The 15,587-nt window shown below is 37.0% G+C and overlaps 1 protein-coding gene across 1 annotated transcript in view; it reads right to left on the bottom strand.

The window, feature by feature from the left end:
- Nucleotides 1–15,587, bottom strand: part of CPE (carboxypeptidase E) — a 117,152-nt gene that overhangs the window by 23,278 nt on the left and 78,287 nt on the right. The window contains exons 2-3 of the mRNA XM_027866863.1: nucleotides 4,852–5,048; nucleotides 2,112–2,279 (exon numbers count right to left, since the gene is read on the bottom strand). Of these exons, the coding sequence (XP_027722664.1) occupies nucleotides 2,112–2,279; nucleotides 4,852–5,048 (365 nt within the window). The remainder of the gene's footprint in view (nucleotides 1–2,111; nucleotides 2,280–4,851; nucleotides 5,049–15,587) is intronic.

Below are 15,587 nucleotides of genomic sequence, written 5' to 3'. Positions count from 1 at the left end.
CACAACCAGCCCAACTGGGTTCAGTATAAATTCAGGTAATGTAATTTCATCTGGAGCCTCACTGCTACACAGAAACCCCCTTTGCTTTCCTCTGATTGCCACTACCATAGTCCTCCACTAACAGTTCAAAACTCTTACCTCTTCAAGCTTTCTACACCACCTCCACCCACTCCCTCTTGAAGAGAGCCTTGCCTTCTACTTTACTAAGGAAATTGAGAGAATCTACCTTCACCTCCCCTACTTCATACTTCAAAATGTCATCAGCCAAAAATAGCAGTTAATTATTTACAAATGCCATTATTGAAGATGACAACTTTTTAATCAAAAAACAAATAAAAGGACATTTTCAAATACTCCTTAATGGTTTTGATGAGATGTTCCAAGACACAGGTTCCCAAAGTGGGTGATACTACCCCCGGGGGGTGCCGGAATAATCCAGGGGGTCAGTAGGTCTACTTGGGGGGCCTTGAAGAGAGAATTTTGGAAAACCATTTGTACTGTGTAACAGAGTTAAAGTTGTAGTGATTACATTATTTTCCAAATAAAAACACAAAATATAAATTATAACCAATCAGTGGTCAGGTCTGCTGACAGGTCTTAAGCAAGCGTTGGCAAGCGAGCATGTCATGCGTTGTTGGGAAGTATGGCATACATTGGCAGGAATATATGCATGTAATGACTTGTTTATAATACAAAACTATATGGTTACATGACACAATATTGCATTATCAAAATTTTAATGCAGGAAAAATACAAATTTACAGTAAATTATTAAATTTAAGATGTGTCATTTTTTAAAAATATATTTAAAATTTTTTGAAATGATGCAAATTTCAAAAAAAAAACTATTAAAGGGATAAAGAAAGTAGATTTCCTGGGCAGTACTGAGCAATTTCTTTTTAAAACTGGGTGGTAGGGGGCAGCTAGGTAGCACAGTGGATAAAGTTCTAGCCTTGGAGGCAGGAGGACCTCAGTTCAAATCTGAGCTCAGACACATGACACTTACTAGCTGTGTGACCCTGGGCAAGTTACTTAATCCTGATTGTCTCACCAAAGGAAAAAAAAAAGAAAGAAAGAAAAAAAAGAAAAGTGGGTGGTAGGCCAAATAAGTTTGGGAGCCTCTGATCTAGCAAGTGCATCTGGATCCCCAATTGTCTCCTCCACTGATGCAGTTGCTTAGAAAGAGATTAACCGTTCTCCTTGCTAAAGACAACCCTTCAAAAAAACAAACAGACAAACAAAACAAAGACAACCCTTCTAAATTTTGCCTCTGAATTCATTCACTCTAGTTTCCTCTAGGACTTTGCCCCTTTGATAATTTGATCACTCTCTTTAAGTCATCATCCTATATCTCTTCTCCCCCTTCAGAGAAGCACCTAACAATACCTTGCAAAAAAAATTAAGCAGTTATCAAGAATAATTTGTATTAACATAGCACTTTAAGGTTTGCAAAATGTTTTCTTCATAAGAACCCTTCAAGGTAGATAATACAAACATCTGTATCTCCGCTTCAGTTTGACCCATGTGGCTCTGAGAGGTTGAATGAATTGTCCATGGTCACACCTTTTTGCTATAGAAGAAAAAAAAATTGATTTTGAAAATAGAGGACCTAAATTCAAATCTTGAATCTGTCACTTGGGATGTCACATAACCGTCCCTAAGCCTCAGTTTCCTCATATGTAAAATTAGGAGTCTGGACTAACCAGACTCCAAGGTCTCATTCAGCTCTAAATCTGTAATCCCAAGATAGACAGATAACCCTTTAAATGAAATTTGGACCCACCCTGGTCTCTTGACACCAAGTCTAGTACTCTTCACTTAATAAAAAATTGTTGAATTAAATTAAAACCTCTGTCTTGCCTACCAGTGTTTCAGCTACCTTATTTATTACTTCCCTACCATCACTGTTCTGTATCCACTGGTCAAAAGTGAATCTTAAGGCTTAGGAACTGCTACTATCTATGGTTCATAGATTCTGTAGTTATTAAAGAGGCTCAGCCCCAACCAAAAAGAAGTTTGGCTATATCCTTCTCAAGAAATTCTCCATGATTATAAAGGCAATTTTCTCAGTGATAGGCAACAGAGTCTATGAATATATACATGTTGTTTACCTTAGTGTTCTGGTCCACGATTTTCTTCATGTTTTTCAATAGGTGATTGTTTGGCCCACCTTCTCTTTCATTAATATAGACAATCCTATCCAGGTCAGGAAAATTTCGGTTCAGATCTATTCCCTGGGCATTGCTTCTACCTACAAACCAATCCTTAAGCTCACCAGGCTGAAAAACAAAAACAAATCAATTATTTACTTTAAACATTTTCTAGTTATGAATACCTAAGAATCTGACAACCTATTAATGGGAGTAATTCCTTCATCTCAACAGTACTCTTACCATAAGAATTGTTTTGTGATATTATCCCTATCTTACTGATCAAAATATTCTTATATTTTGACATATATTCATATACTTATGTTTAAAAACATGCCTCCTGGGGGCTGCTAGGTGGCACAGTGGATAGAGCTCCAGCCTTGGAATCAGGAGGACCTAAGTTCAAATCCGCCTTCAGATACTGGACAATGTGTGACCCTGGGTAAGTCACGTAAACCCAACTGCCTCACCAAAAAGAAAGAAAAAAAAAAAAACATGCCTCCTGGTGTTAGCAACAGCTGTGTATATGGTGACCCTGACCTCTCAAGGGGAGGGAAGGTAGCAAATACAGTCACATTCCCAGTAGCATATTGTGTTTTTGAATAGGGAGTAGTCGAGGGATATACATTAGGGAAAGAGAAAACATAAGACTAGCGTTGACATGGTTTCTGACCTCTGTCACAAACCTAAATTGAGGAAAGGGAGATTGGTCTCAGAAGATTCGTTAGATTAGGCCAACCACTAGAGCTATGCCTCTGGGTACTCAAATCATAACCAGCAAATTTTCCTTTGGTGTTTTATCAATTCAAGCTCCAGTCAGCTCAATAGTGAAGAGACCCAAGATTTAAGTGAGACTTAGTTGCTGTCTTCAGTCCAGAGGCTTGCCAACAAGGAAGAGATCAAAGGAAAAGTACATGTGAATTTTAGACCACTGAACTTGTTATTTTTCCTATTTCTTTCCCTCCTAATAACTCACGTTACATTGGCAGAATTATGGAGCAAGACTGAGAAACACCAGCAAAGTGTCCATACTCCTCTTCCCCTAACCACACTCATTAAGTATACCACCTGTCTTTTCTCTTCACTCCCCAGTTTGTTCCTAACACTTAGGAGTTGGAAATACAAAATTTCTCCATACATACCCTGATGCTTTCACATAAATAAATATAAAAAGATTTACTATTCCACAGGATTCACAATGGGTGGAATTCTTTTTAGTTGGTGGTTGGTTAATAGTTGGTAGTTTAAAAAACACTTCATTTTAATTTGTTTTAAGTGATAGTGGTTCTGCAAATGGTTGGTGCCTATTTAAAAATAACACTGAAAAGAACTGCCTGCTAGACTTCTTAACTAAAAAGTGGCTTTGCATGAGCGATATTTAAGTTTAAGATGTCTCTCTCTTATTCCCCTACTAAAAGCCTATGAGTTGGACAAAGAAAACACTAGACCTTTGTGATTTGGGGCTCTTCTATTCAGTTTTAAAATGTTTCATTCAGTAGAAAATCTAAAAAAGTAGGAATGTTTTAAAATGTTCAATGTAAGTTTTATTATGTGAATTATCTTGTTTTGAACAAAAAAAATTTATAGAGTTAAATTCTTTCCTATTTTGAAGAATGGATAATTTCAAATAGTTTAGGGACTATGGATCAAAGGTATGGATCAAAGCTAGAAAACAACAGTAAAACTCTTTATTTTACACAATCACACAGAACTGGATACCTCTCAAAAAACAGGAGACTAGAAGGAGATATGTATATGTATATGTGTTTGTGTACGTGTATGTGCATGTGTGTATGTATGTATATATGTATATTACTGTTTTTATTACAAATACTTTGGAAATCACATTAATTTTCCCTTTATTATAGGTTAAGCTTCTAGACTGTTTCAAAATCAAACTATCAGGTCTCTATTTTCTTTTCCATTAAAGTTTATTTTTATTTTTTAAAGATGCATTTTGAAAAATAGAGGTAACAAATAAAATATTAAATCTTGTAAGATTTCACAAAATTAGTAGAAGGTTATTTTAAACAACCCAGAATGCCATACAAGTATCCTAAAGGTAAGGGAAACATACACAATGTAGTCTTTCTCAAAAACAACAAACAAACAAAAAACAATAACTCACAAAATTGTGAGGTAACTTTTGCCAGCTTTCTTGGGGGCTAAACACATGCTGGATTGCTTTATCTTGGAAATGGGCTCCATGATTTCTAAAAACAAGGTCTTGACATCACTAAAACATTGTCCTTAGGGAAAACCAGTCCTTCTCCTATAATCTCAGCAGAGGGAGCTATCATACCAAATCACTGATTCATTCCCTTGATCTACATGGGGCATATTCTGAGCCAATAATGGCACTATTAGATTCTTTCATATTTCCCAAAAATTTTAGGCTTTTAAACAGGAAATTTACCTAATCAACAACCTGGAAAAATGAGTATTATTTATTTAGCAATGTTGAAAGAACTTATTAATAGGTTTATTAATAAAAACTTATCCTAGTATTCATTTTAATTAACAAATGCTATTCTCTGCTTGCTAGATAAATGTTCTTCTCCTTTGTAATTTATCAGGCTCATGAATTATCAGTAGCCAAGCTTCTATAACCTATGTGTTTGTACATACATGTATATGTTTCTGTTTTATGTATCTGCACATACAAAAAAAATCACTAATCTGTGGCTTTCTTTACACCCACCTGAGATGCTGCTTTTTCAAAACCATCAGGATTTAGGGAAGGCATAATGTGGATGCGAGTATTGTGGATTAGGTTGATAATTGTCTCATTTCCCTTCTGGTATTCATTGCATAGGTACTGAGCCAAGAAGATGAGCAATTCTCGGCCAACAGCCTCATTACCATGCATATTCCCAATGTATTTGAATTCAGGCTCACCTAAAAGACAAATGTATTTATGAATATTATGAATTTATATACATAAGACAATTTTATTTTTTTAGGATCCTGAAACTCAGACCTGCCCAGGGACACACAGCTAATAACTATGAGTGTCAGGATTCAAACCCAAGTCTTCTTAACTCTAATCAAAATACTTAATCTATTTACCATATCATGCTGCCTCTTAAGACAAGTATTAGAACAAGAAATATTCTCTGGTCTTGTACTTTCTTGCCCTTTCCAATCCCCAGAACTTACTACAGGGCTGCAGCAATCAATTACCTATGAAAACTCACAGTAGCCCCCTCACCACTGAGGCAAGAAGATTCTTTCACTGTCAAGGTGGTATCTGATGAAGTTTCATTCTAACAAGATTCTTGACTGTGTGAAGTGATTTCTAATCATGGAGAACCACGCCCTTACACAACCTCTTCTCCTCTGTTTATGCTAATCTTAATCTAACCATGAAGTCTAAGCACTATTTATATATAACCTGTCGTTCTAGTCTTCCAGAGATAGCCTTCTCCCCAGGGTCTTCTTCCTTTAATTCAAAGGTTCTAAACCTGGGATCCCTGAACACAGATAGACAGACAGATAGAGAGATACATGCATACACACATACATACATAAAATAGATATGGTAAATACAAAAGAGGATACAATAGATGGATGGATGGATAGATAGATTCACAGATAAAAGAGAGATGTGGATGAACAGACCAACAGATACAAATTATTTCAATTTAATTGGTCTCCTTTATAATCTTGGGTATTTTACGCATTCTAAAAAAATTCTTTTGAGACATGACAGAAAAGGTTAAGAATCGCTGGTCTAATAGATATAGACCTTTTGTTATTTTTTTAAACAATTTTTAAATGTCTGGAACTAGACATTTTAATGGCTACTTAGGAATAGCAGCAATGGAGATATTTTTTTCCCCACCAGATGAACTATTTTTTTCCATTCATGTCTTGATTCAATTTCCTCTAGGTGTGTCCATCTAATCAACTGAAGAGCCATAGAAATTTTCAACAATAACTCCCATTCCATTATCCCTGTAACATTTAAAAGTATTTTCCCTTACAACAGCCTTTTGGTCACACAAGCATTATCAACCTTATTTTACAGATGAATAATGTAAGTACTGTAGAGATTGTGGCTTGCCAAGGGTCATTCACCTAGTATATAGTAAAGTCAGAGTTTGAACTAGGTTTTTCCTGACTACAAGTCCAGCGTTCTTTTCAACATCCTGTGCTACCTGTATATTTGTGGCCAGTTACTAGGGAAATTTAGAGTTCCTAGTAATCAAAAGAACCATTAGGATATACTCCTTTAAGCCTTTTATAGGTAAGAGGTTATCCAGTTCCACTCCATTAACCCGGTTCTGGAAAATAGACCACAAAGTTGACTCAACTTCTGTGGCTCCAAATTACAAAAAGCTATCTGGGCCCCAAGAAAGCAACATGATGTAGTTGGTACTACAATCTAGAGTCAAAGGACAGGGGTCCAAACTCTGGCTGTGCCACCTATTAACTAGTCACTTCACTGGCCTTCAGTTTTCACATCTCTAAAATAGAGATGACCTCTGACTTTCCAGTTCTACTCCCTAAAGTGGATAGACTTAGAGCTGGAAGGGACCTTAGACATCATCTAGTCCAACCTCTTCATTTTACAAATGAATAATAATAGCTAATAGCTAGCATTTATATAATGTTTGCTCTGTACCAGACACTGGGCTAAGCATTTTACAATCTTATTGGGCCCTCATAACAACCCTAGGAGGTAGATGTTATTATTTTCCTTATTTTACAGATAAGGAAACTGAGGCAAACAGAGTCACACAGCTAGTAAGTGTCTGAGGCCAAATTTGAACTCAGATCTTCCTAACTCCAGGTTCAGCACACTCTCCAGTGGGCAATCTCACTGCTATAAATGAAAAAACTGAAGTCTGGAAATGACTTGCACAGGGCCACAACCTGGATTTTAATGTAGGCCAGCTGACCTCAGATTCAGGACTCCTTCCACAATAATATGCTGCCTCCTGTGGATACAAGGTGGGATTTCCCTATTACCTATTAAAAGAATTTAAAATTCATTGCAGCCCATGCAAAATGGCAAATACCTCCACCATTCTGGCAATAGCATAGGATAGTGGAAAGAGTACTGGCTCTGGAGTCAGAGAAGCTATTTGAATCCTTCCTCTGTCACTTATACCTGTGTGACCTTGGTCAAGTCACAACCTCCCTGGGCTCAGTTTTTTCATCTGAAAAATGAAGTAGTTGGCCTAGATAGTTTCTACAGTTCTTTCCAGCTCTAGGTCTATTATCCTATCATCCTCTTGGAGACCAAGTAGGAGTCAATAAGTCCCTCATGAGTCTTTCTTAGACTGAAGTGGTAGACACTAACACAAAGACAAGACTATGCTACGCCTTTCCATTCATAATATTGATACATGGTAATAGAATACAATCGATTGGAACAGAACAGAACAGAACAAAACAGAAGCCAAGTAGCTGACTAATGTGTTTGCTTTTTCATTTGATCTGTGAGAGCGGGAGTAGGATGGAGGAAAAATAGAACAGACTGAGAAATCACCACCAGAACATAAGCAAGATGCACATGTTTTATAAAAACAATTAACCTCCAGGTGTTTTATAAAGGGGACCAACAGTTGCATTCAACCCCACCTCCTGGAGCTAATCAAACCACAGTTTGTATGGTTCTTCATCATCTTCTTTATCTCATCATCATCTTCACCACTACCATCAGTTTCCCAACTCTTGTATGTGATGATCTCAGGCAAGAAATGAAGTTGTGAAATTATTAAAGGATAGAGGCAATGATGCCATGTGCAACTCATTTCCCATGAAATGCTAAGCTTAATCTCCATTGCCACCAAACACAGAAAATTCACAAGAGATCCTCAGCAAGCAGCTGCACAAGCTAATTTGGTCATAATGAGTGTCTTACTGCCTTTAGGATCCTTTCTCTCTTCATTTGAGAAAAAGGAAAAACAGAGTTCAAAGTGACTGTCTTCTCTGTCTGTCTCTGTGTCTGTTCCTCTGTCTCTCTGCGTCTATCTCTGTAAACAGAGTGTCTCTCTTCCTCTGTTTCTCTGTGTGTCTCTGTATTTCTCTCTCTCTTATCCCACCCCACCACTACCCCCATTTAACTTCCAATCAGTTAGAAAGCCTTGCTTCTTTTGTTTTCCTGAGACTACGGAGACTGGATTTGCAGGCAGACTAATAAATGAAATGAATGACACAGCCCTTCCTGTTTACAATGACTCCTTAGATGAACAAACCCCAGGTTTAAACAGAGTTTCAGCTGCCAGGTACGTCAACTCTTGGTGAATGCCCATAACTGCCCATGTGTTATCTCATCTCTTAGCAGCAGAAAGGAAAGGCAGCCTGAAATCCTCCCAGGTTACTTGGGGTAAATTGCTGACTGGTTTTTGGATTTGTTTTTTAAATATTCCTTTTTATTTTTCCCTTACTTCTCCAACTGATCTATTCTACACCTTATGAAAGAGTAAATCAGAGGTCCTGAATAACAAATTTATTTATTGCTATCATACTTTGGAAATTCATCCAATCTCATTTGCATTTTATATATTTAGAAACAGTAACCCTGATGCTTTGTCTTTCACTCAGTTTCATGTAGGGAGAACTATTGGCTTTCCAATCACCCTACAGGGCATACATTCATTAATCAAGCAGTGTTTAAAAGACCAAGAGTGTGAGGTGAACCTTCATCTCACAAATCAAATTCATTCAGGCATCTCACTTTATTCCCTCACTCTCAGCATCAATCCAAATGTTGAACTCCACATATAAACAATAGCACCAGGCCAGGTCTCTCTAGAACAGGGGGTCTTAACCTTCTGAGCACACCCTTTGGTAATCTGAAGAAGCCTGTGGAGTGCTTCTCAGAATAAGGTTTGTAAATGCATACAATGAAATACAAAAAAATTACAAAGGAAACCAAATAAACTGAAATAGTTACCCCTAAAATGCTTAGGTTCCAAGTCAGGTTAAAAGACCTGTGCTACAAGCAGACAGAGTGCTTGGCATAGAGTGAAGAAGACCCAGGTTCATGTCTCTACTCTGAATACCATCAGTGTGACCAAGGACATGAAATCATAGCTTGGTGGAGGGCATTCCCACACTGGGAGTTTCCTAAGCTGATAAAATAGCAACCTTGGCTCATTCACATCCATCTGTCACAGAACAAGAGATAGAAATAGGAACTAGATTTATGATTTCAATGGTAGAGGAAACTCTGAGAACTTCTACCAATGCAGGTTGGTACAACTTCTCTACAACTGATAGTCTTATAGGTTTTTCTAGAGCTCTAATTTTCCAGGATCACATAGCTAGTATGTGTCAGAGGTGAGCCCTGAACTCAGGTTTTCCTGGTTAGAACAAGATAAGATATATTTTCTAAAATCTTTCATTAGGATCTTCTACAGATCTCAATGAAGTTATGAGAAATGTTGCATAAATATCCAACCCAAACAGGAATCGTGATTTTTCAGCATCAGACTTGTAAAGTCATTAGTTCATTGCAGTACTTCAGGACTTCCTAGTACTGCATTCAGCAAAAATAAATAAGAAAGTGTCTTTAGAGCCTAAAAAAATTAGTTTTCAAAAATTATGTAGATCACAGAAATGTAAGTTCACTAGAAGTGACTTACCTGCCTTTGGGATGTTAATAAGTAAAAATGAGAACATGTGACACTTAGCAAAACAAAGCATTAAAAATAGCTTTTTTCAACAAAGAAATTTATGAAGACTGTATTTTTTTCTTTCAAATCCATGTAGAAAAATATGAGCATAGTGAATACTTACTAAAAATCATCCTAAAAGGTTTAGAAAGGAGAACAAATTCTCATCTTTCTAATTGCCACTGAAGGAAGGAAGTAGGATGTCAGTAGCTGTTTAGTGATAGTAGAAAGAGAAGCAAATTCCTGGGATAAGGTATAATCTGATGCATGGATGGAATGGCACAAAAAAGGAAGAGAATACCTTGAAGGAATAAAGGGTAGAATTTAAGTTTCCAAGACATGTGTTTGAAATTTAAAGTCTTCAACACATCACAAAAATGAAATACTACAGAACTTCAGACCCCCATATTCATACATGCAAATACTTCTTCTAGAATATTTTGAACTACTTTTTTCCTAAAAAAAAAAAAAAAACATGCTAAGTCTGATATAAGAGGGATTACCTCTAGACAAAGCCTTTTTGTATAAAAATTTTATAGCCTATTGTTCAACTTCTCTATAATTATTTAAAATACAATGAAACATTTATTTTTTTTTAAATGGATTCTGGAGTTAAACCAACAAGACTTGCCAATATGCCACAAATTGTGAAAGAAATTAAGACCCTTAATAGATCAGAAAGATTCTAAGGCAGAATTCCATCAAGCCATTAGGCATGGACTAAATCAAAGTCTCTAAGAAGAGAGGTAATTCTGCCAAGACTATCCTTTATCCTTCCTCCTGAAAAGATTCTTATATTTGTGGTTTTGTAATTACTTAGTCCTTTATTTTCTGAATGAAGCTGCCTCAAGCCCCTAGATGATTTGACAATATAGCATCAAAGTCCTCTCCTTGGGAAAAAAAAATAGCAAATGACACAGAACGTTAACATCACAAACAAAACCATACCATAAACTACATTAGGCAGCCTAAGATAGGACTTTGTTAAGCAAGATCAAAAGAACAATAGCCACAATGACTACAACAATGTAAATGAAATGATCACCAAAAGGATGCTGAACTCTGAGCAAATGAAAAGCCAATGTGATACCGGAAAACAGATGATCATACATACCTCCCTTCTCTTGAAAAGGGGATGTTGCCTGTAGGTGAGAGGCTACTAAGGCATACTATTGTCAGACATATACATTGTTAGACACAGTCATTTTTATGATTGTTTTTGTTTAACTTATGTTTTGTTACAAGAGAATGTTCTGTTTCTGGGGGCAGTAGGGCATAGGGTATATCTGGAAATAAAAGACATCAATAAAACATTTTTAAAGAAAAAAGGGATAGAATTTTGCAACTTGGCCTACAGAATATGAAGATTCCATCCTATTTCTTTTTATATGTAGGAATAAACTAAGTCTTTCTTCGGTGTCAAATTTTTAAATGAGCACATGAAATGAAAAACAATATGTATTTAATTCTTTGCTGTTGCACCAATTTCAGGATCTGTGACGCTTTTAAAATACGAGCTCTGGGTGTTTCTTTGGCCATCATTGGTGTGAAATCACATATTGCTGAACTAGATTATCTATTTTAATCAAACCATTGCAAAGTATGAGGCAGACATGGTCCTCATATACTTCTTTAAAAAACTGTCTTAAAACAAATACACATATAATCAATCACTTTAAGCATACAACAAAAACAGCAATGTGAGGAGTATAACCATTGAGCTGATTTAGACACCATTAAAAGAATGGAATGGACTAGATTTAGTCTGCAATCTGCCTTTTCTCCTAGGAGAAACTTTTGGTATGCCAAGAGCTAAAGGCATTTTTGTTGTGCTTGCTAGTCTTAAATATTTATAACCTGTGAATTTCTCTTTCAAAGCTCTCCAAGCTTCCCAGAGTTTGCTAGTAAGAACTTCACTATTCTGCAAATGTTTGAGCATTAATATACGAAAATTTTGTATGCATTTCCAAAGAAGAAACAAATCTCTAGGAATCAATTAAACGTATGAAGAGGATGGGAGTGGTTATGAAAAAAAAATAGATTCTTCCTTTCCAGAAGAGATGAGCAGAAAAGAAAGACAAAAAGAGAAAAGAAAGGAAAAAAAGAAAAGACAAAAACTGCCTAACCACACAACAACAACAACAAAAAGAAGACTTACTCTCCCCTCTAATGATTTAATCCACAGTTACCATAAGAATGAAATAAAACAAGTGGAGCTTTTTGAACTCTGTACCAAAAATAAAATCATATTTCATTCCATAGTTAATGGGAGTTCAAGACTAAAGTCTTTCCAAAGATGCATTACAGAATTATTTTCAGAACTATTGATTATGCATTAGCATCTACATATAATTTGTAATATTCTGACATGTGTAAGCCAACAAATAGTCTCCTAAAGCCAAGACTTATGTGTTATCTGTCTGGTATAGGTTTTAGAATTAGCTATACCATATAGAAGTGTGATTCTTCCCAAAGAAAGAGGGAGAGATGAAAGGACTTCTCAAGGACATTCTCCTGCCTGAGGATTCTATGAAATATACCACTCCCTCTGCTACACACTTCAATTTAATTCAATTCAGCATGCATTGATTAAGCTTTCCAATCTACAAAGAAACAGCTACCATTCTTTGAAATAGAGCACTTATTGCCATTTAAACCCAAGGAGCTTTTCCAAATACCTGTTAGCCCGAGAAAGAACTATGGAGTTTGAATGCAGATCGAAGCATACTATTTGCTCTTTTTTTTCTTTTTTCTTTTGTTTCTTCTTTCTTGTGGTTCCTTTTATTGGTTCTAATTCTTCTTTACAACATGACTAATGTGAAATATATGTTTAATAGGAATGTATACGTAGAGCCTATATCAGCTTGCATGCCGTTTTAGAAAGGGAGGTGGGGAAGGAGGGGGAGAAAATTTAAAACTCAAAAGCTTATGGAAGTGAATGGTGAAAACTAAAAATAAATTAATTAAAAAAAGAAAATCTATTTTAATAAATACTTCAATTCAATAAATAGTTATAACACCTGTGTTGGACACTGTGCTAAGTGCTGGTGATACAAATAAGAAAAAGAAAAATAGTTCCTGCCCTCAAGGAGCTAACAATTTAATGAAGGAAGACAACCCACAAAAGGAAGCTAAAAAGGTGAGGGGAGTGACCAAAAGGTACCCTGTGCAGGTTCGTGATGCTCTGTGGAGCACAATCCCAGCAGAGTCGCTGATGGAAAGTAGAGACTTAGCTGGGAAATTCTAACCTCAGCCCTTTATAAAGGAGTCCTTTGGAAGGAATTTAGTGTTCTACCCTCCAGCCCTCCAATAAGGGGGAAGAAAAGTGGAGTTGTTGAGTATCCATAACTGAGTCAATCAGCACGATGATGAGATTTCAGATGATCACCTTATCCTGGGCACGATGTTCTATTAGTAACTTTATTATTTGCTCTTCTGAATGTAAATCTGGTGCCTATCCATTGAGAACTTTGGAAATACCCATTGGTGAAGGCTGCTTTCTTTTTAGCTATGCCAGCCTGACCTTGAGAAGCCAGTGGAAAACTCCAGATTGAATTGAAAGTATTTCTCCTAAAATATAAAGAAGCAATGATGCCAAAAACTCAATGTGTCCTTCTGCCCTCTCTACACTCTTGCCCTAAAAAAAGTTTATGAGCTTAATAAAGATGGGAAATCTCTAAACATTTCAATAGTCTTTCTCTTACTAAAATACTTTTTTTCTTTTTTTGCAAATGAGATATCCAAGAAGATGAAAATGAGGAAATTATAGATTATTAATAATTTATGCTTCTACTTTACCTTATTACCCAGGATAAGACAATCTATTAAGAATTTTAGATGCAGAGAAGACTTTGGTTTATTTAATTAAAAGAGAAGCTAGCCCAGAAAAATACTATTTCTTCCACCATTCATTTATGTGACTTTCAAACTATGAATCAAAGGTTGAACATAAGTCATGTTAAGCAGCTTAATTTCATATCTGTCAGTAAATAGTCATGACCTGACAAGACAGACTCTTCTAAATTGATTCTCAAAGACACAAATGGGTTACTGATCTTATGGGTTTTAGAGTTCCTTCTAATAATCTAGATCACAACCCAACCATTCCTGCCTTTCCTATGTGCTCTCCAATGTTCTCCCAAAAGTTCAAGAGGGGTGTCTACCCAATATTCTGGAGGATCATTTTCTCCAGACATTGTATGGTTAGCAATAAAGCTCTCGTTGGACTCTGACTGTCCACCTGTCAACTCTTGCTCTTGCTACAAACACAGCCCATCTTCTCATTCAATGCCTCAATAACATCCTTGACATCAGTTCTCCTTTTGAGGTTCTTGCTGCTTATGTGTTGCAACCTGCTAACACCCCCCCATATACCCTTCAATTGCCCTCTTTGTGATAACAATGGTCTTTCATATCTTGCTTCCATAAAGCAACACCATTAAATATTAGTACTAGAAAGATGGGTTTTCACTTTCATGACAAGTTTAAGATCATTTGCAATTTCCCCCAAAAGTGTCCAGCTTGCTCCTCTCCTCTTTTTCAACTCTGAGCCCTACTCAGCGTCCATCTATATTGCCTGTCCCAGATATACATATTGTCAGACAAGCTTTTATTGCTTGTCCATCCTAATGCAATAGACATTGCAATGTCTGAAATCTGGGCAATAAACATTCTTCCTCCATCTGGTCTTTCCTATGTGAACGGCCACATTTTGAGACTTCTTCTAGAAAGCAATACAACATTCTAATATCCACACAATGTCATCCACAAACAGGAGTACCTGAAGGACCTCCCCATCCAGACAGATTCTTGACCTGGACTTTGTGCCAGATCTCTTTCATTACTATGATGAATAACTTTGGCAAACATGCCTGGCCTGATGGCATTTTAAAAAAACTAGAATGGCAAACTAGCCTAGATGAGGAAGCGTGGAATCCTGAGGGAGAAAAAGTAAATGACATGTGTCAGGTAAGTCAAACCAATGCCACCACATCAACTACCATCTTCTCTAGTACTCTACAAGAGACAGCTAGAAACCCAGAGCCTATGGGGCAGCTAGGTGGCACAGTGGATAGAGCACAGACCCTGGAATCAGGAGGATCTAAGTTCAAATTCAGCCTCAGACACATAACAATTACTAGCTGTGTGACTCTGGGTAAGTCACTTAACCCCAATTGCCTCACACACAAAAAAAAAAGAACCCAGAGCCTATACAAACTCCAATGTCCCTCCATGGATTCTTAAACTTTTTCCACTCATGACTCCTTTAGGGCTTCTTAAACTGTGGGTAGCAACCCCATATGGGGTCACGACCCACAGTTCAAGAAGCGGCCTAGACCACTAGTCTTGTATGCCATGGCCATCTTCAAATGAAAGCAACTCTTGTGTAGAAGAGGCCCACTATGCCTGAAACCACCAATACCAACAACTAACCAATTGCCATTGATGGACAGGTAAACCAAGAGCCCTGGGAATAGCTATGCCCTCCAGATTACCAACCCTTCTACCATCCCAGGCCCCACAATCATCAACAGGGAGCAGCTCTTGTAAAGACGCAACATGTCCACTGCATCTAAAGAAGCAGCCACAGCTACTGAACACCAAGAAAAGAAAATTCTCACCGCCAAAGTCCTTGGCTCTGCCAAATAGCTCAACATAAGAAATAGATATGGTTTCATCGGTGGAAAAGACATTAAATGAGATGCATTACCATCTACCTTGTTTCCATACCCTCTCAACCACAAGACTTTCCATCTGACTTCCAGCTGAAATTTCCTATTTGTGTTCCTTCAGACCAGGGGCTGTTCTG

Source organism: Vombatus ursinus, unplaced genomic scaffold (genome assembly GCF_900497805.2).
Source record: "Vombatus ursinus unplaced genomic scaffold, bare-nosed wombat genome assembly UNPS02014784.1, whole genome shotgun sequence".
NCBI classification, from domain to species: Eukaryota; Metazoa; Chordata; class Mammalia; order Diprotodontia; family Vombatidae; genus Vombatus; species Vombatus ursinus.
Note: the sequence above shows the minus strand (reverse complement) of the source record. Positions and strands in the feature narration are given on the sequence as shown.